At 46.0% G+C, this 20501-nt stretch overlaps 1 protein-coding gene and 1 long non-coding RNA gene across 7 annotated transcripts in view; one reads left to right on the top strand and one right to left on the bottom strand.

The window, feature by feature from the left end:
- The window catches only part of LOC123746035 (uncharacterized), a 136009-nt gene that overhangs the window by 88070 nt on the left and 27438 nt on the right, over nucleotides 1-20501 (top strand). The window contains exon 1 of one of the 6 annotated variants that reach the window (XR_011224975.1): nucleotides 18635-18793. The exons of 3 other annotated variants lie outside the window; for them this stretch is intronic. This is a non-coding gene — a long non-coding RNA (uncharacterized lncRNA). Of the gene's footprint in view, nucleotides 1-18634; nucleotides 18794-18906; nucleotides 18989-20501 lie in introns of those variants that run through there. 2 more of the 6 variants (XR_006771445.2, XR_011224979.1) reach the window with 2 other exon arrangements.
- Nucleotides 5790-15334, bottom strand: LOC123745916 (mucin-19). Its single transcript, XM_069314165.1, has 3 exons — nucleotides 15300-15334; nucleotides 8790-12211; nucleotides 5790-8447 (listed from the first exon to the last, which is right to left on the bottom strand). The coding sequence occupies exons 1-3, from the start codon at nucleotides 15321-15323 to the stop codon at nucleotides 6137-6139; spliced, it is 5757 nt and encodes a 1918-aa protein (XP_069170266.1). The 5' UTR covers nucleotides 15324-15334; the 3' UTR covers nucleotides 5790-6136.

Here is a 20501-nt window from a genome sequence, read left to right as displayed (position 1 = left end):
CAGTGGACGAAGATATTATAAAACAGCGTTCGTCCTTCCCAACAGGGATTTTTGGTAAGTGTAGTAGCGGGTCCAAGGTCGCGGCCAGGGTATCTCTCTGGTGCCCTACATGCAGGCCTGGTGGTGGCGCGCCCCGACCACACTCACTTTCATTCCTATCTTGGAGACGCAGTCACCGCGGCGGCTCCTGCTCCTGCAGGTCGGTGAAGCACCACGCATGAGGTCACAAGTGTGCGCCTGAGAGCCCGCCATCTACAGAAGGAGGAAGGGACTTCGAGGGTGTGTGTTTGGACGTATTGCGGCTGTTGGGTGTTGTTTCTACGTCAAGATTGTCCTAAATCACTAAAACGCTTCAAAGTTGAGAATTCAGCTCTTCGTACACTAGACAGATGAGAACTCTGTTCTCCACTCTCTAGACAGATGAGAACTCTGTTCTCCACTCTCTAGACAGAACTCTTCTCACCATACACTGGTAACCGACTAGAATAAAACCCTATATAAACAGAAGATAGCTCTGGTTTCCACACAATAGTCACCCTGGGCTTCGAGTCACACCCTGGGTCGTGTCACCCCAAATGTCCTGTGAGTATAAGGGCGCCCTGAGAGTGTGAGTATAAGGGCGCCCTGAGAGTGTGAGTATAAGGGCGCCCTGAGAGTGTGAGTATAAGGGCGCCCTGAGAGTGTGAGTATAAGGGCGCCCTGAGAGTGGATACAATAATCGTAAAGTTCCACCACAAAGTCAAGAGCCGCCACATCAACGCGGACGTATCTAAGAATGTTTACAAAAAGAAAGACACTGAAGATGGTACAATCGACTTGAAAATGGTCCAGGACGGACCGAAACGTCGTCGTCCCTTCACCTACTAGTGTGTGGTCTGGTCAACATACTTCAGCCACCTTATTGTGACTCCTCGTCTGCACTGAAGATGGTAGACTCCCGCCCGCTGACTGGCTGGCGCGCTGAGACTCGAGATGCGTGCCTGCATAGTAATGTCTGATGATACCGCGGTGGAGACGTAGGGAATACTTCACCATTGTGTTGTGTGTGTGTGCGGGTGTCCGTCCCAACATGTTCAACTCTACTCTGTGGGTCAGAGTTCGCCCACACTCATCCCTTCACATTCGCTACTCACATAAATAATAAAATAACCTTAATAATTAATATGATAATTATTATAATAATCTTTCTTTGCTATCCTGTTTATTCAGCAGAAATTCCTAGTACTTCACTAGAGGGAAAATAATCCCTTTGATTATGACTGTATTTGGTTATATTGAAATCAACAATATTTTAGGTGTAATTAATTACTAAATCATGCGTAATTTGACCTGTAATATACAAATGACATATTTTTGAAAAATGTAAATCATTAGGACGTTTGGTTTATTAAAGAATAGCAAATATATGAAAGATTGTGAATGAGTCGGGTGTGTGATTGGTTCAACACGCTCCTATGCAGACGTGATCAGCAGCTGGAGCCTTGTGTGTATATAACACCTGCACCCACTGTCCCAGCTGCCAACACCAGCTGGAGCCTTGTGTGTATATAACACCTGCACCCACTGTCTCAGCTGCCAACACCAACTGGAGCCTTGTGTGTATATAACACCTGCACCCACTGTCCCAGCTGCCAACACCAGCTGGAGCCTTGTGTGTATATAACACCTGCACCCACTGTCCCAGCTGCCAACACCAGCTGGAGCCTTGTGTGTATATAACACCTGCACCCACTGTCCCAGCTGCCAACACCAGCTGGAGCCTTGTGTGTATATAACACCTGCACCCACTGTCTCAGCTGCCAACACCAACTGGAGCCTTGTGTGTATATAACACCTGCACCCACTGTCCCAGCTGCCAACACCAGCTGGAGCCTTGTGTGTATATAACACCTGCACCCACTGTCTCAGCTGCCAACACCAGCTGGAGCCTTGTGTGTATATAACACCTGCACCCACTGTCCCAGCTGCCAACACCAGCTGGAGCCTTGTGTGTATATAACACCTGCACCCACTGTCTCAGCTGCCAACACCAGCTGGAGCCTTGTGTGTATATAACACCTGCACCCACTGTCCCAGCTGCCAACACCAGCTGGAGCCTTGTGTGTATATAACACCTGCACCCACTGTCTCAGCTGCCAACACCAGCTGGAGCCTTGTGTGTATATAACACCTGCACCCACTGTCCCAGCTGCCAACACCAGCTGGAGCCTTGTGTGTATATAACACCTGCACCCACTGTCTCAGCTGCCAACACCAGCTGGAGCCTTGTGTGTATATAACACCTGCACCCACTGTCTCAGCTGCCAACACCAGCTGGAGCCTTGTGTGTATATAACACCTGCACCCACTGTCTCAGCTGCCAACACCAGCTGGAGCCTTGTGTGTATATAACACCTGCACCCACTGTCTCAGCTGCCAACACCAGCTGGAGCCTTGTGTGTATATAACACCTGCACCCACTGTCTCAGTTGCCAACACCAGCTGGAGCCTTGTGTGTATATAACACCTACACCCACTGCTCCAGCTGCCAACACCAGCTGGAGCCTTGTGTGTATATAACACCTACACCCACTGTCTCAGCTGCCAACACCAGCTGGAGCCTTGTGTGTATATAACACCTACACCCACTGTCCGAGCTGCCAACACCAGCTGCGCATCTTAATGCTTCTCACTTGCAAGTTCATGCCTGCCAGTGCATCACCTAAGAGTTAACCATCTGCCAGTACACCAGCTGCCAGTACACCAGCTGACAGTACACACCCTGGCTGCTTGGTTTAGATAAAGAGGAACCAGTCAGTGAAGTGAAATTGACATTCGTCTTCACATGTTACTATGCGGCAGTTAACAAGGAGATTACTAATTGTCACTGACCTTGCTGGGTGAAGATTCACACGGCTCTACTCTTTTGTTTCATGCCTCAACCTTTGATGTATGTTTTTATTATTATTATTATGTTTTGTTTGAGATATATACAAGAGTTGTTACATTCTTGTACAGCCACTAGTACGCGTAGCGTTTCAGGCAAGTCCTTAATCCTATGGTCCCTGGAATACGACCCCTACGAAGAATCGTTGTTACAACCAAGTACCCATTTTACTGTTGAGTTAAACAGAGGCTACAGTTAAGGATTTGCGCCCAGTAAATCCTCCCCGGCCAGGATACGAACCCAGGACAAAGCGCTCGCGGAACGCCAGGCGAGTGTCTTACCACTACACCACGAGACCGGAGAAAAAATTAAATAAAAAATAAAAAATCATACATCAAAGGTTGAGGCATGAAACAAAAGAGTAGAGCCGTGTGAATCTTCACCCAGCAAGGTCAGTGACAATTAGTAATCTCCTTGTTAACTGCCGCATAGTAACATGTGAAGACGAATGTCAATTTCACTTCACTGACTGGTTCCTCTTTATCTAAACCAAGCAGCCAGGGTGTGTACTGTCAGCTGGTGTACTGGCAGCTGGTGTACTGTCAGCTGCTGTACTGGCAGCTGGTGTACTGTCAGCTGGTGTACTGGCAGCTGGTGTACTGTCAGCTGGTGTACTGGCAGCTGGTGTACTGTCAGCTGGTGTACTGGCAGCTGGTGTACTGTCAGCTGGTGTACTGGCAGCTGCTGTACTGTCAGCTGGTGTACTGTCAGCTGCTGTACTGGCAGCTGGTGTACTGGCAGCTGCTGTACTGGCAGCTGCTGTACTGGCAGCTGGTGTACTGTCAGCTGGTGTACTGGCAGCTGGTGTACTGGCAGCTGCTGTACTGGCAGCTGGTGTACTGTCAGCTGGTGTACTGGCAGCTGGTGTACTGGCAGCTGCTGTACTGGCAGCTGGTGTACTGGCAGCTGCTGTACTGGCAGCTGGTGTACTGGCAGCTGCTGTACTGGCAGCTGCTGTACTGGCAGCTGGTGTACTGGCAGCTGCTGTACTGGCAGCTGGTGTACTGTCAGCTGGTGTACTGGCAGCTGCTGTACTGTCAGCTGGTGTACTGGCAGCTGCTGTACTGGCAGCTGGTGTACTGTCAGCTGGTGTACTGTCAGCTGGTGTACTGGCAGGTGGTGTACTGTCAGCTGGTGTACTGGCAGCTGGTGTACTGTCAGCTGGTGTACTGGCAGCTGGTGTACTGTCAGCTGGTGTACTGTCAGGTGGTGTACTGTCAGCTGGTGTACTGTCAGCTGGTGTACTGTCAGCTGGTGTACTGTCAGCTGGTGTACTGTCAGCTGGTGTACTGGCAGGTGGTGTACTGTCAGCTGGTGTACTGTCAGCTGGTGTACTGTCAGCTGGTGTACTGTCAGCTGGTGTACTGGCAGGTGGTGTACTGTCAGCTGGTGTACTGTCAGCTGGTGTACTGTCAGGGATGAACTTGCAAGTGAGAAGCATTAAGAAATGCAGCTGGTGTTGGCAGCTGGGACAGTGGGTGTAGGTGTTATATACCCCGTCACAACTCTTGACTACACCCTGTCACACCCCGTCACAACTCTTGACTACACCCTGTCACAACTCTTGACTACACTGTCACCCCCGTCACAACTCTTGACTACACCCTGTCACACCCCGTCACAACTCTTGACTACACCCTGTCACACCCCGTCACAACTCTTGACTACACCCTGTCACCCCCGTCACAACTCTTGACTACACCCTGTCACACCCCGTCACAACTCTTGACTACACCCTGTCACCCCCGTCACAACTCTTGACTACACCCTGTCACACCCCGTCACAACTCTTGACTACACCCTGTCACACCCCGTCACAACTCTTGACTACACCCTGTCACCCCCGTCACAACTGTTGACTACACCCTGTCACCCACCCGTCACAACTCTTGACTACACTGTCATCCCCGTCACAACTGTTGACTACACCCTGTCACCCCCGTCACAACTCTTGACTACACCCTGTCACCCCCGTCACAACTCTTGACTACACCCTGTCACACCCCGTCACAACTCTTGACTACACCCTGTCACCCACCCGTCACAACTCTTGACTACACTGTCACCCCGTCACAACTCTTGACTACACCCTGTCACCCACCCGTCACAACTCTTGACTACACCCTGTCACCCCCGTCACAACTGTTGACTACACCCTGTCACCCACCCGTCACAACTCTTGACTACACTGTCACCCCCGTCACAACTGTTGACTACACCCTGTCACACCCCGTCACAAATCTTGACTACACCCTGTCACCCCCCGTCACAACTGTTGACTACACCCTGTCACACCCCGTCACAAATCTTGACTACACCCTGTCACACCCCGTCACAACTCTTGACTACACCCTGTCACCCCCGTCACAACTGTTGACTACACCCTGTCACACCCCGTCACAAATCTTGACTACACCCTGTCACCTCCGTCACAACTCTTCACTACACCCTGTCACACCCCGTCACAAATCTTGACTACACCCTGTCACACCCCGTCACAACTCTTGACTACACCCTGTCACCCCCGTCACAACTCTTGACTACACCCTGTCACCCACCCGTCACAACTTTTGACTACACCCTGTTGCCAATCTTCGCTATACCCTGTCACCCTTTTGTCCCACGAGTTTTAAACATCACACAAGCAAATAAAATTAACTTTAGAAGTAAAGTACTGTAAAATGGTGTAAAAAACTCATTTAAGGTAAACTTGCTATACTCTTTAATGAAACATGTCTACAAAAATACTGCACAATATATATATATATATATATATATATATATATATATATATATATATATATATATATATATATATATATATATATATATATATATATAATATCTAGGTGAAGTGAAACAATTTATTTACAGTTACATTTAATATCACATAGGTACATATGTAAGTAAACTATTAACTATTTAACTATTTAGATGTTAAATGCAAAGTCAGCATTTTGTAACAATTGCTCTGAAACAATTGATTGTAGGCAAAATGCTTGATAAATTGTACTTCAGAAATCGACACAGAAGAGTAACTGCAGATAATTTTCACAATATATGATTTTCGGCACGCATTATTCAACAGTCGTTATGAGTTATCCAACAACAGTCACATCTTATCGACAATCACCACATTTTATCCAATAATCGTCACAAAATATTCGGCAATCAACAATATCGAGGAGCATCAATGGTACCAGAACCTGCTTAACTTGTGCGAGGTATGTCACTGCCCTCCGCCACAAACCCGATTTTGGCTCCCGCTCTGTAAGTTACTCTCTTTGTTTGTCCGTCTGTAGAAATGAACCTATAGTTACCTCTAATATTCAGGTTAGAATCTGCATCTTCAGAGCGTGAGCTAGTCGGAGTATCATACTTGAAGGAGTAACTTCCATCCCGAGAAATAGAACTTCTCACCTTAGCTTCACCTTGTGTTCCAGTAACGGAGTACTTAACTACTTCTGGAGAAGCTGGTACTCCACCAGAAAGGTTTGGAAAAGCTGGTGATGCAGCGGAAGCAACAGGAATTGAGTCACCTTCAGCGACAAATCCAGTTCCAGATCCCGCTCTGTAACTGATGGTTCTCGTGCGTCCATCGTCAGCACGGAAGCTATACCTTCCCTTCACGTTCAGATTTGAATCGGCATCTTCCGAGCGAGAGCTGGTGGGTGCATCGTACTGGAAGGAGTAACTTCCATCAGGAGATGAAGAACTTCTCACCTTAGCTTCGCCTTGTGTTCCAGTGATAGAGTATTTGACTGCCGCTGGAGATGCTGCTGATCCAATAGGAACAATAGGAGCAACAGGAATTGAGTCACCTTCAGCGACAAATCCAGTTGTGGATCCCGCTCTGTAACTGATGGTTCTCGTACGTCCATCATCAGCACGGAAGCTATACCTTCCCTTCACGTTCAGATTTGAATCGGCAGCTTCCGAGCGAGAGCTGGCCGGTGCATCGTACTGGAAGGAGTAACTTCCATCAGGAGACGAAGAACTTCTCACCTTAGCTTCACCTTCTATTCCAGTAACGGAGTACTTAACTACCTCTGGAGAAGCTGGTAATCCACCAGAAGGCTTTGGAGAAGCTGCTAATGCAGCTGGAGCAACTGGAATTGAGTCACCTTCAGCGACAAATCCAGTTCCAGATCCAGCTCTGTAATTGATAGTTCTCGTACGTCCATCATCAGCACGGAAGCTATACCTTCCCTTTACGTTCAAATTTGAATCGGCATCTTCAGAGCGAGAGCTGGCGGGTGCATCGTACTGGAAGGAGTAACTTCCATCAGGAGATGAAGAACTTCTCACCTTAGCTTCGCCTTGTGTTCCAGTAACGGAGTACTTAACTACCTCTGGAGAAGCTGGTAATCCACCAGAAGGCTTAGGAGAAGCTGCTGTTGCTGCGGGAGCAACTGGAATTGAGTCACCTTCGGCGACAAATCCAGTTCCAGATCCAGCACTGTAACTGATGGTTCTCGTGCGTCCATCATCTGCACGGAAGCTATATCTTCCCTTTACGTTCAGATTTGAGTCGGCATCTTCAGAGCGAGAGCTGGTGGGTGCATCGTATTTGAAAGAGTAACTTCCATCAGGAGACGTAGAACTTCTCACCTTAGTTTCGCCTTGTGTTCCAGTAACTGAGTACTTAACTACCTCTGGAGAAGCTGGTAGTCCACCAGAAGGCTTTGGAGAAGCTGGTGATGCAGCTGGAGCAATAGGAGCAACAGGAATGGAATCACCTTCGGCGACAAATCCAGTTCCAGATCCAGCTCTGTAATTGATGGTTCTCGTACGTCCATCATCAGCACGGAAGCTATACCTTCCCTTTACGTTCAGATTTGAATCGGCATCTTCAGAGCGAGAGCTGGTGGGTGCATCGTATTTGAAAGAGTAACTTCCGTCAGGAGACGAAGAACTTCTCACCTTAGCTTCACCGTGTGTTCCAGTAACTGAGTACTTAACTACCTCTGGAGAAGCTGGTAATCCTCCAGAAGGCTTAGGAGAAGCTGCTGATGCTGCGGGAGCAACTGGAATTGAGTCACCTTCAGCGACAAATCCAGTTCCAGATCCAGCTCTGTAACTGATGGTTCTTGTGCGTCCATCGTCAGCACGGAAACTATACCTTCCCTTCACGTTCAGATTTGAATCGGCATCTTCAGAGCGAGAGCTGGTGGGTGCATCGTATTTGAAAGAGTAACTTCCGTCAGGAGACGAACTTCTCACCTTAGCTTCTCCTTGTGTTCCAGTAACTGAGTACTTAACTACCTCTGGAGAAGCTGGTAGTCCACCAGAAGGCTTTGGAGATGCTGGTGATGCAGCTGGAGCAACAGGAATGGAATCACCTTCGGCGACAAATCCAGTTCCAGATCCTGCTCTGTAACTGATAGTTCTCGTACGTCCATCATCAGCACGGAAGCTATACCTTCCCTTTACGTTCAAATTTGAATCGGCATCTTCAGAGCGAGAGCTGGCGGGTGCATCGTACTGGAAGGAGTAACTTCCATCAGGAGATGAAGAACTTCTCACCTTAGCTTCGCCTTGTGTTCCAGTAACGGAGTACTTAACTACCTCTGGAGAAGCTGGTAATCCACCAGAAGGCTTAGGAGACGCTGCTGTTGCTGCGGGAGCAACTGGAATTGAGTCACCTTCGGCGACAAATCCAGTTCCAGATCCAGCACTGTAACTGATGGTTCTCGTGCGTCCATCATCTGCACGGAAGCTATATCTTCCCTTTACGTTCAGATTTGAGTCGGCATCTTCAGAGCGAGAGCTGGTGGGTGCATCGTATTTGAAAGAGTAACTTCCATCAGGAGACGTAGAACTTCTCACCTTAGTTTCGCCTTGTGTTCCAGTAACGGAGTACTTAACTACCTCTGGAGAAGCTGGTAGTCCACCAGAAGGCTTTGGAGAAGCTGGTGATGCAGCTGGAGCAATAGGAGCAACAGGAATGGAATCACCTTCGGCGACAAATCCAGTTCCAGATCCAGCTCTGTAATTGATGGTTCTCGTACGTCCATCATCAGCACGGAAGCTATACCTTCCCTTTACGTTCAGATTTGAATCGGCATCTTCAGAGCGAGAGCTGGTGGGTGCATCGTATTTGAAAGAGTAACTTCCGTCAGGAGACGAAGAACTTCTCACCTTAGCTTCACCGTGTATTCCAGTAACTGAGTACTTAACTACCTCTGGAGAAGCTGGTACTCCTCCAGAAGGCTTAGGAGAAGCTGCTGATGCTGCGGGAGCAACTGGAATTGAGTCACCTTCAGCGACAAATCCAGTTCCAGATCCAGCTCTGTAACTGATGGTTCTTGTGCGTCCATCGTCAGCACGGAAACTATACCTTCCCTTCACGTTCAGATTTGAATCGGCATCTTCAGAGCGAGAGCTGGTGGGTGCATCGTATTTGAAAGAGTAACTTCCGTCAGGAGACGAAGAACTTCTCACCTTAGCTTCTCCTTGTGTTCCAGTAACTGAGTACTTAACTACCTCTGGAGAAGCTGGTAGTCCACCAGAAGGCTTTGGAGATGCTGGTGATGCAGCTGGAGCAACAGGAATGGAATCACCTTCGGCGACAAATCCAGTTCCAGATCCTGCTCTGTAACTGATAGTTCTCGTACGTCCATCATCAGCACGGAAGCTATACCTTCCCTTTACGTTCAAATTTGAATCGGCATCTTCAGAGCGAGAGCTGGCGGGTGCATCGTACTGGAAGGAGTAACTTCCATCAGGAGATGAAGAACTTCTCACCTTAGCTTCGCCTTGTGTTCCAGTAACGGAGTACTTAACTACCTCTGGAGAAGCTGGTAATCCACCAGAAGGCTTAGGAGAAGCTGCTGTTGCTGCGGGAGCAACTGGAATTGAGTCACCTTCGGCGACAAATCCAGTTCCAGATCCAGCACTGTAACTGATGGTTCTCGTGCGTCCATCATCTGCACGGAAGCTATATCTTCCCTTTACGTTCAGATTTGAGTCGGCATCTTCAGAGCGAGAGCTGGTGGGTGCATCGTATTTGAAAGAGTAACTTCCGTCAGGAGACGAAGAACTTCTCACCTTAGCTTCTCCTTGTGTTCCAGTAACTGAGTACTTAACTACCTCTGGAGAAGCTGGTAGTCCACCAGAAGGCTTTGGAGATGCTGGTGATGCAGCTGGAGCAACAGGAATGGAATCACCTTCGGCGACAAATCCAGTTCCAGATCCTGCTCTGTAACTGATAGTTCTCGTACGTCCATCATCAGCACGGAAGCTATACCTTCCCTTTACGTTCAAATTTGAATCGGCATCTTCAGAGCGAGAGCTGGCGGGTGCATCGTACTGGAAGGAGTAACTTCCATCAGGAGATGAAGAACTTCTCACCTTAGCTTCGCCTTGTGTTCCAGTAACGGAGTACTTAACTACCTCTGGAGAAGCTGGTAATCCACCAGAAGGCTTAGGAGAAGCTGCTGTTGCTGCGGGAGCAACTGGAATTGAGTCACCTTCGGCGACAAATCCAGTTCCAGATCCAGCACTGTAACTGATGGTTCTCGTGCGTCCATCATCTGCACGGAAGCTATATCTTCCCTTTACGTTCAGATTTGAGTCGGCATCTTCAGAGCGAGAGCTGGTGGGTGCATCGTATTTGAAAGAGTAACTTCCATCAGGAGACGTAGAACTTCTCACCTTAGTTTCGCCTTGTGTTCCAGTAACGGAGTACTTAACTACCTCTGGAGAAGCTGGTAGTCCACCAGAAGGCTTTGGAGAAGCTGGTGATGCAGCTGGAGCAATAGGAGCAACAGGAATGGAATCACCTTCGGCGACAAATCCAGTTCCAGATCCAGCTCTGTAATTGATGGTTCTCGTACGTCCATCATCAGCACGGAAGCTATACCTTCCCTTTACGTTCAGATTTGAATCGGCATCTTCAGAGCGAGAGCTGGTGGGTGCATCGTATTTGAAAGAGTAACTTCCGTCAGGAGACGAAGAACTTCTCACCTTAGCTTCACCGTGTATTCCAGTAACTGAGTACTTAACTACCTCTGGAGAAGCTGGTAATCCTGCAGAAGGCTTAGGAGAAGCTGCTGATGCTGCGGGAGCAACTGGAATTGAGTCACCTTCAGCGACAAATCCAGTTCCAGATCCAGCTCTGTAACTGATGGTTCTTGTGCGTCCATCGTCAGCACGGAAACTATACCTTCCCTTCACGTTCAGATTTGAGTCGGCATCTTCAGAGCGAGAGCTGGTGGGTGCATCGTACTGGAAGGAGTAACTTCCATCAGGAGATGAAGAACTTCTCACCTTAGCTTCGCCTTGTGTTCCAGTAACGGAGTACTTAACTACCTCTGGAGAAGCTGGTAATCCACCAGAAGGCTTACGAGAAGCTGCTGTTGCAGCGGGAGCAACTGGAATTGAGTCACCTTCGGCGACAAATCCAGTTCCAGATCCAGCACTGTAACTGATGGTTCTCGTGCGTCCATCATCTGCACGGAAGCTATATCTTCCCTTTACGTTCAGATTTGAGTCGGCATCTTCAGAGCGAGAGCTGGTGGGTGCATCGTATTTGAAAGAGTAACTTCCATCAGGAGACGTAGAACTTCTCACCTTAGTTTCGCCTTGTGTTCCAGTAACGGAGTACTTAACTACCTCTGGAGAAGCTGGTAGTCCACCAGAAGGCTTTGGAGAAGCTGGTGATGCAGCTGGAACAACAGGAGCAACAGGAATGGAATCACCTTCGGCGACAAATCCAGTTCCAGATCCAGCTCTGTAACTGATGGTTCTCGTACGTCCATCATCAGCACGGAAGCTATACCTTCCCTTCACGTTCAGGTTTGAATCAGCATCTTCAGAGCGAGAGCTGGCCGGTGCATTGTACTGGAAGGAGTAACTCCCATCAGGAGATGAAGAACTTCTCAACTTAGCTTCGCCTTGTGTTCCAGTAACAGAGTACTTAACTACCTCTGGAGAAGCTGCTGATCCAATAGGAACAATAGGAGCAACAGGAATTGAGTCACCTTCGGCGACAAATCCAGTTGCAGATCCAGCTCTGTAATTGATGGTTCTCGTGCGTCCATCATCAGCACGGAAGCTATACCTTCCCTTCACGTTCAGATTAGAATCGGCGTCTTCAGAGCGAGAGCTCGTCGGTGTTTTATAGTTGAAGGAGTAACTTCTGCCAGATCCATATCTCTGGAAAACATCTCCAGAGGGCAGCAAGCTGTATGTGATGCCGCTTCCGCTAGTGATGTCATATAACGGATTCGTGGTTTGTGGCAGCCTCTGCGCTGTGCCCACTGCCACCACCAACAGCACCGCCTGAAACATTGTTCATCACATTGAGTATATGCATGACATTCGGAAAGTTATAATTTTCTGATTCTATTTAGATTTGTAATAGATTAAATTGCTACTTCAGTTCACTTTATTGGATTTATCAGTTCACTTGTTTTGGATTTATCGTTAGTGTCTTCATGACTAGATTATTTATTTGAGGAATCATTTGAATAAGTGTTCAGTATTAATTACAAGAATGATTGACGTATTTCCTACTCATAATACACAAAAATTTAAATTTGAGAGCTCATCTGGACCGTAACTGCCATGAATGCTAATCCAATCATTTGTTTGTGTTGATCAACGTTGGGAATTTATTTTAACACTTGCATCCGCTGAGGGCAAGTGTTGAAATATATATTCTCGCCTTTGTTTTTGTTTTTTACGTTATCGTAACCAACGTTTCAAATTCAACCTATTAATAAAAGTACGTGTATATTATATTCACTCACAAATGTTCACGTTTTCTCTGCACTGGACTCGATAGGTTAAGAAGGTTGCTTGGGTTCGTTCGTTATTGGTTAGGCTAAGAAGTTGGATATTTTACGGAGTATAAATCAAGAGAACGGGCTAAATAATGAATACTTGTAGCATATATTTGGTTAAACGTACAGAAATATATTTGTGGACGTTTTGTATTACTAAATTAGCCCAAATGGTATACTGAACAACGGAAAAATAACTAAAGAACCTAACCTGACCTACGTAATCCTAGGCCTAATATTTTCTAAGGCCTAATTTAATACATATATGTGCAAGACTAAGCCTAGAAATTTGTAAGTGTTGTTTTTTTGTGCCCTCTACAAAATGATTAGCACAAGTATTGTTGGCTGTAACAGTCTAATTTTGAACGTTTGACCAAATGGCTGCTATAAGTACTCTCATCTTAGAAGGATAAGTTGGGCTCACTCCTCCTAAACCCAGGAACATAATAAACATTAACACATAAATGTTAAACAATATTTGTTGTACTGGCTTCATCCGAGCTTCTCATAGAAGATCAAAAGCCTCATCCAACAATATTTCACAGTGGCCGCCGGCTCGTTCTCACTCTCTCTCTCTCTCTCTCTCTATATATATATATATATATATATATATATATATATATATATATATATATATATATATATATATATATATATATATATATATATATATATATATATATATATATACAGTATATGTATTATTCAATTGACGATCACGAAACACTGATCATTTGTATGCGGAAAATCCACAAAGAAATGGGGAAAAAAGATGAACGTTTCGGCCGTTTTACAGTCGTTGTCCCGTTCCTTTCACCATTTCTTTGGGGATTTTCCGCATATGGAAAGCTTGAATGGTCCCCAAGCCAACGTGCATCAAAAAACTTTTGACCCCTGAAGGATTCGAACCCTGTCAGCCAGGGCCTCCATGCCCTCTTGGCATGTCCAGTACTCTATAACCACTTAACCACAGACTATGTAAATATTGGAAAGTCGTTTGACTTTTAACCCCAGTACCCGTGACTATTGTTATGAGGCGGTCAGGCTGTTCGCCGACTCCTGGGCTCATTTTCACTCCTAATTACGTTGCCTTATATCGAGATTTATGTCACACATTCTATGGTGTATTGCAAAGCAAAAACTCATGCAAAAACCCAACTTGCCCTTTTTTGGGTTTTGTGGAATAATTGTCCTGAAAAAACGGGACATGTGGTTTAGACAATATCATTAATTTGTTCACCTTTTAGTGAATTTAGGCAAGTTCAAAAACGATTTTGTTTTAATAAAGTTTGCCACCCACCATAGTAAGAAGAATCAAGAAGGACCATTATTATTTATTACTATTATTATTACTATAACTTGGTAATAGTAATTGATTAACTATATTGTTAATCATTATTACTAGCAATTAAGAACATACACTTAATCTTATGTACCATAATAGAATGTATTCTTTGTTGAAGATTCACCCAATTATACGCATAATCTAAAGCTTTAAAGATACCCAATTATCAGGAGAAATCGCTAAGGCGCAGTTGACTAACTAGCGTCAAGTGAAAAAAACTAGTTTCGTTCATTTGAAAATTAGACAAGTGAGAAGCCTCACATGACTCGGGAAGATAGTGAATTTTACTGCATCAGTTAGTTAGTTGTTTGATCTGAGCTGTTAATAGATTTGCAAGGCCCTTCGCCTGTTTGGTGGACTACAGTTCACTTAATCTTATGTACAAGTGTACACACTTGTGTACATAAGTACACACTTATATAGTGTACATAAAGATCTTATGTACTCTCGCTATCAAGTTTTCCAGTGCAAGTTCTCGCTATCAAGTTTTCTAGTGCTAGCTCTCGTTATCAAGTTTCCAGTGTAAGCTTTCGCTATCAAGTTTCCAGTGCTAGCTCTCGCTATCAAGTTTCCAGTGCTAGCTCTCGCTATCAAGTTTCCAGTGCTAGCTCTCGCTATCAAGTTTTCTAGTGCTAGCTCTCGCTATCAAGTTTCCAGTGTAAGCTTTCGCTATCAAGTTTCCAGTGCTAGCTCTCGCTATCAAGTTTCCAGTGCTAGCTCTCGCTATCAAGTTTCCAGTGTAAGCTTTCGCTATCAAGTTTCCAGTGCTAGCTCTCGCTATCAAGTTTCCAGTGCTAGCTCTCGCTATCAAGTTTCCAGTGCTAGCTCTCGCTATCAAGTTTCCAGTGTAAGCTTTCGCTATCAAGTTTCCAGTGCTAGCTCTCGCTATCAAGTTTCCAGTGCTAGCTCTCACTATCAAGTTTCCAGTGCTAGCTCTCGCTATCAAGTTTCCAGTGCTAGCTCTCGCTATCAAGTTTCCAGTGCTAGCTCTCGCTATCAAGTTTCCAGTGCTAGCTCTCACTATCAAGTTTCCAGTGCTAGCTCTCGCTATCAAGTTTTCCAGTGTAAGCTCTCGCTATCAAGTTTCCAGTGCTAGCTCTCGCTATCAAGTTTCCAGTGCTAGCTCTCGCTATCAAGTTTCCAGTGCTAGCTCTCGCTATCAAGTTTCCAGTGTAAGCTTTCGCTATCAAGTTTCCAGTGCTAGCTATCAAATTCAAGCAGAATGCGGATCAATACTCACTATGAGAGGCGAAGCAGCAGCCATGGAAGAAGAAGCCTACTCAACTGACACAGTGCTCTACATACATACCCCTTTATATCCCGGCGTGGGGCGTGGTCGTACCTGATGGCCACTCCTCCTCCGGCCGGGGACGCTACCGCTCCTGCTCATCTCAACAGGTTTTTGCGAGTACAGGTACTGCCCTGGAGAGCCTCGGCCAGAGACAATAAACTCACCGACATTTTCAGATATTCTCATCCTCTCTGGCCTTGATATAATGGAAAATTAACTCTGAAAGACTAATCTAATTAGCTATAAAATGTTATTGTGTCTGGTATTGATTTGTAAAATATTCGTTTCTGATTGTAATGATTTTAGGGAGTGGTAGTAAAATGAATTAGATTTTGATGTGATATCAAACGTGATATGAGCCCTTCGAGATATTAGAGGTAATATCAGTAATTTTAGGTCGTAAGTCAAGAGTGTTGCGGTTTTCATTGGTTTAGGGGTGGGGGGGGGGGGGTGACGACCTTGATGGGATGGGGGAGGAGGATGAGGCGACCTTGACGGGATGGGGGAGGAGGATGAGACGACCTTGACAGAGTGGGGGGGTGAGACGACCTTGACGGGGTAGGGGGGAGGATGAGACGACCTTGACGGAGTGGGGGGGAGGATGAGACGACCTTGACGGGGGTGAGGATGGTGAGACGACCTTGACGGGGTGGCGGAGGAGGATGAGACGACCTTGACGGGGTGGGGGGAGGATGAGACGACCTTGACGGAGTGGGGGGGGGAGGATGAGACGACCTTGACGGGGTGAGGGGAGGATGAGACGACCTTGACGGGGTGGGGGAGGATGAGACGACCTTGACGGAGTGGGGGGGGGAGGATGAGACGACCTTGACGGGGTGAGGGAGGAGGATGAGCCGACCTTGACGGGGTGGAGGAGGAGGATGAGCCGACCTTGACGGGGTGGGGGGGAGGATAAGACGACCTTGACGGGGTGGGGGGGGGAGGATGAGACGACCTTGACGGGGGGGAGGATGAGACGACCTTGACGGAGATGGGATGAGACAGCCTTGATGAGGGGACACGGTCGTGGGGGGGGGCAGGGGGGGGAGATAGTTTTCGCCCTGACAAGATTAAAAACTTGTAGGAAACCGTAACGAAGCCCGGACCGCCTTGGGACCACCCTGGGACCACCCTGGGACCGCCTTGGGACCACCCTGGGACCGCCTTGGGACCACCCTGGGACCACCCTGGGACCGCCTTGGGACCACCCTGGGACCGCCTTGGGACCACCCTGGGACCACCCTGGGACCTACTCTGAGCTAGGGACCACTGTGGGACCCCAATGTGGTCAACTCTGGGCTGGAGACCGCCGTGGGACCTGGGACCTAACGAGCCGAATTTGTGTGAAATGTTTAATTGTTCCAAAAAATTGTCTTATGAAATTATAAGGTTTTCATTGTATTGCATATGATTGCAATTTTATGTTACATGCGTCAAAACTAACATAGAAATTTCATCAAACCTAACCTAGTCTATCCAAACCTATCCTAACATAGCTAAATCAGTAAGTCATGTTCCTAATATATTATTATTGTTAAATAAGATCCAATCTAGAAAGAAACATTGGGAAGCCATTGTACCCATTGAAAACCAGATACCCATTCACTGCCTGGTAAACAGAGGCTACAGTTAAGGATTGGCGCCCAGTCAATCCTCCCCAGCCAGGATACGAACCCAGGCCAAAATGCTCGCGAAGCGCCAGGCGAGTGCTTTACCAATGCGCCACGGGGACTATTGCTTTACCAATTGGCACTATTGAGTTGGACAAACCGGAGAAACTATTTTTTAAATTATGTTGCAAAGACAAACTAACCTAAACTAACCCACCAAGGCCTAATACACGATACCTGAGGCCTAATAGAGTATATATGTGTGCTATACTAGGCCTAGAAATATTTAAGTTGGCTTTTCAACTTAATTTTTTTTTAAGAATTCCTTACTAGTCAGTATACTACTATCTGAAAGCTAAGTACGTACGAATTCGTGACTATTGACGACCATCACTATAGTTACTATCTAAACAGGAGTTTAAGTTTATATAATTTATAATTTTATATACAATTATATATAATTATTTTATTTATATTATATATATATATATATATATATATATATATATATATACATATATACATATATACATATATACATATATTATAACCTCACATTTGCTGCAAGAACAAGTCTCATAAATTTCTGAATCCGGATTGAAACCGTTAATACACATTTTCCGTTACTGATGCCATCAGATCCAGACCATCATTGCTAACTACTTTTTTGCTTAAATTGGCCACAGTTTAATAGTGGCCTATTAACATACCTAAGATACAACTACATCTTTATAATCTTCCTCGAGGACTTGGCTCCATAAACAAAAACTATTTTATAATTTACAACCTAGGAAGACGTATATACTGTATGCTGATAACGAAAGGAACTTCATATACAGTATGTCATTATATATAAATATATATACAGTATTAGAATGTAATTGAAAGTCATATATACAGTATTAGAAAGGCATTGACACGCGGTATTGTTATAGTTTTCGGGGTAAAGAATTTACTAGGTTTTATATATATATATATATTTTATTTATTTAAGAACCTCGCTGGAGCCCTAGTATCCCCCAATTTCCAAAGCTTTGCAGCGAAATGGAAAACATTATGATTTTCAACATTCAATAGAACAGTAAATAGGAAACAATGTTCTTCAGCATACTGTAGAACTATAAATATGAAGCATAATGCTCTTCAGCATACTATAAAACCATAAATAGGAAATATTATGTTCTGTAGCATATTATGGAACCAGAAACAATGACCTGGGAACTTAGAAACACGCCAGGCATAAAGAGAGAGAGATGGATATAACGATAACTAGACTACGGCTGGGACTCACCAAACTAGCAGCATACAGCTGTACATACAATATAGACATAGATGATCATTGCATTCGCTGCCATTTTCCAAAAACAATTTGGAAAATATTAATATTATCACCTCCGTTGCTGCAGATATCATAGCGCCAGAATCAATTTCAGTTTCAGAGAACTTATCACCCTAAAAGAACCCTTCAACATCTAGAATATATATTAGAACTCTCATTATATATAAAATATCAGACAATCAAAACATTCGGTAATATTTTCGGTCGACGAAAACAATTAAGGCTTAAGCAATTAAGGCTTAATTAATGTTAATATGGCTTAATCATGCAATTTAAGTCACCCGGACAACCATACATAGAAAACGTAAGGCTGGCAACACAGTATCAGTAGCGATCAGCTGACACCATCAGTTGATCTTCATCCAGTTGTCGCCTTTTGTGTGTAGGGGAAAAGGCCGGTGCTCGCCTCCCTGAGGGACTCCTGGGACTCCTTATCTGCTTGCCAGTGTGTGTGTATCTGCCGCAAGACGCCTTAGTTTCCGCCGACAGGCAACGTATGTATAGCCACAAGCGTGGGTAGACGGTGGCTGGACAAGCGTGGATGGACGGGCTTGGGTTGACGGGAGTGGGTTGACGGGAGTGGGTTGACGGGAGTGGGTTGAAGGGAGTGGGTTGACGGGAGTGGGTGGACAAGCGTGGGTTACATCTGGCCATGCGACCGTCACCGGGTGCACGTCACCAGCATCAAGGTACGATTAACCAGGTCCTGGTGACCCTCTCGTCAAGGTCGTGGGGCGGTGACGCCCACCCGGCCTCTGGTGGTTGTGGTAGTGGCGTTGTGGTTGTGTTGGTGGTGGTGTGGTTGCGGTGGAGGCCGAGGTGGTACTTATCAGCGACTATACGGGGGAGTGAGGTGGAGCTCTTTTATGCCCGCCTACTGGCCTCGTTGTACCTGTTGTTAGAATTTAACTCTACTGACTTTCAAGTTCTTTGTCGAATCTGGTCGTAAAATTGTGATTGGAGGTGGCTTCCACAACTTCTTCTCGGTGCATTCCACTTGTTGACCTTCGAGTATTTCCTTACATTTCTTTGACTCATTTGTGTTTCATATCTCTACGTTTGTCTTCTTGCTCTTTGTTTTTTTTCTAATTTAAAGGAGGCTGTCCAAGTTAATTTTGTCTATTCCTCTCGTTATCTTGTATGAAGTTATCATGTCCCCTCTGTTACATTTGATTCCTAGAGTTGTGAGGTAAAGTTCCCTTTTCCCTTGATCTGTCCTTGTAGCTTTGTCCCATCAATAGAGGAATTAGTCTTGTTGCAAACCTCTGCATTTTTTTCAAGTTTAGTTTTAAGTTTCACAATGTACAGGCTCTATAGGTAATCATAAAGTCCTTATTTAGGCTTTTAATTGCCTCTTTAATTATGTTTGCCAACGTGCCATATGCTGTTATCTGGTTTATATGCCTTCGGTGCTAGTGCTGGTATTATATCCACTTCTAAGGCTCTTTTATTTTTCCTCCTTATTCCTGACTCACCCCCCTCACTCACCCCCTCCGTTAGGGAGGGAGTGAGCTCAACCACTTGGGTTGGACGGTAGAGCAACGGTCTCCCTTCATGCAGGTCGGCGTTCAATCCCCGACCGTCCAAGTGTTTGAGCACCGTTCCTTCCACCCGTCCCATCCCAAATCCTTATCCTGATCCCTTCCAAGTACTATATAGTCGTAATGGCTTGGCTCTTTCTCCCCTCATAGTTTCCTGCCCTTCCCTCCGTTAGGTCATTCACATATACCAGGAACAGCAACGGTCCTAGAACAGAACCTTGGGAACCACCACTTGTTCCGCTGCTATAACTCGACTCCTGCTTTTTGACTGTGACGCTCTGTTTCCTGTCCTTGTCTTCTTCTTGAGATTATCTTGAGATGATTTCGGGGCTTTTAGTGTCCCCGCGGCCCGGTTCTCGACCAGGCCTCCACCCCCAGGAAGCAGCCCGTGACAGCTGACTAACACCCAGGTACCTATTTACTGCTAGGTAACAGGGGCATAGGGTGAAAGAAACTCTGCCCATTGTTTCTCGCCGGCGCCTGGGATCGAACCCAGGACCACAGGATCACAAGTCCACCGTGCTGTCCGCTCGGCCGACCGGCTCCTTCAGTGTTTACCTAGTTACCCTTTTACGAGAAACAGATTTGAGAATTCCGCTAAAAAATAACGCTCAGTAATCATATTTCCGATAGGCTTCGTATTTTGAAAACTGTAGGGGGA

This window comes from Procambarus clarkii, chromosome 78, assembly GCF_040958095.1.
Source record: "Procambarus clarkii isolate CNS0578487 chromosome 78, FALCON_Pclarkii_2.0, whole genome shotgun sequence".
Taxonomy (NCBI): Eukaryota; Metazoa; Arthropoda; class Malacostraca; order Decapoda; family Cambaridae; genus Procambarus; species Procambarus clarkii.
This window is presented reverse-complemented; position numbering and strand designations above follow the sequence as displayed.

What these genes read in the sequence shown, in the direction of transcription:
- LOC123745916 (XM_069314165.1), bottom strand. Translation starts at nt 15,323, where the DNA reads ATGGCTGCTGCTTCGCCTCTCATA. An exon ending in CTGCTGCTTCGCCTCTCATA is followed by an intron (nt 12,212 to 15,299) that starts GTGAGTATTGAT and finishes ACAATGTTTCAG; the next exon opens with GCGGTGCTGTTGGTGGTGGC. An exon ending in GCTTCTCCAGAGGTAGTTAA is followed by an intron (nt 8,448 to 8,789) that starts GTACTCCGTTAC and finishes AGCTAAGGTGAG; the next exon opens with AAGTTCTTCATCTCCTGATG.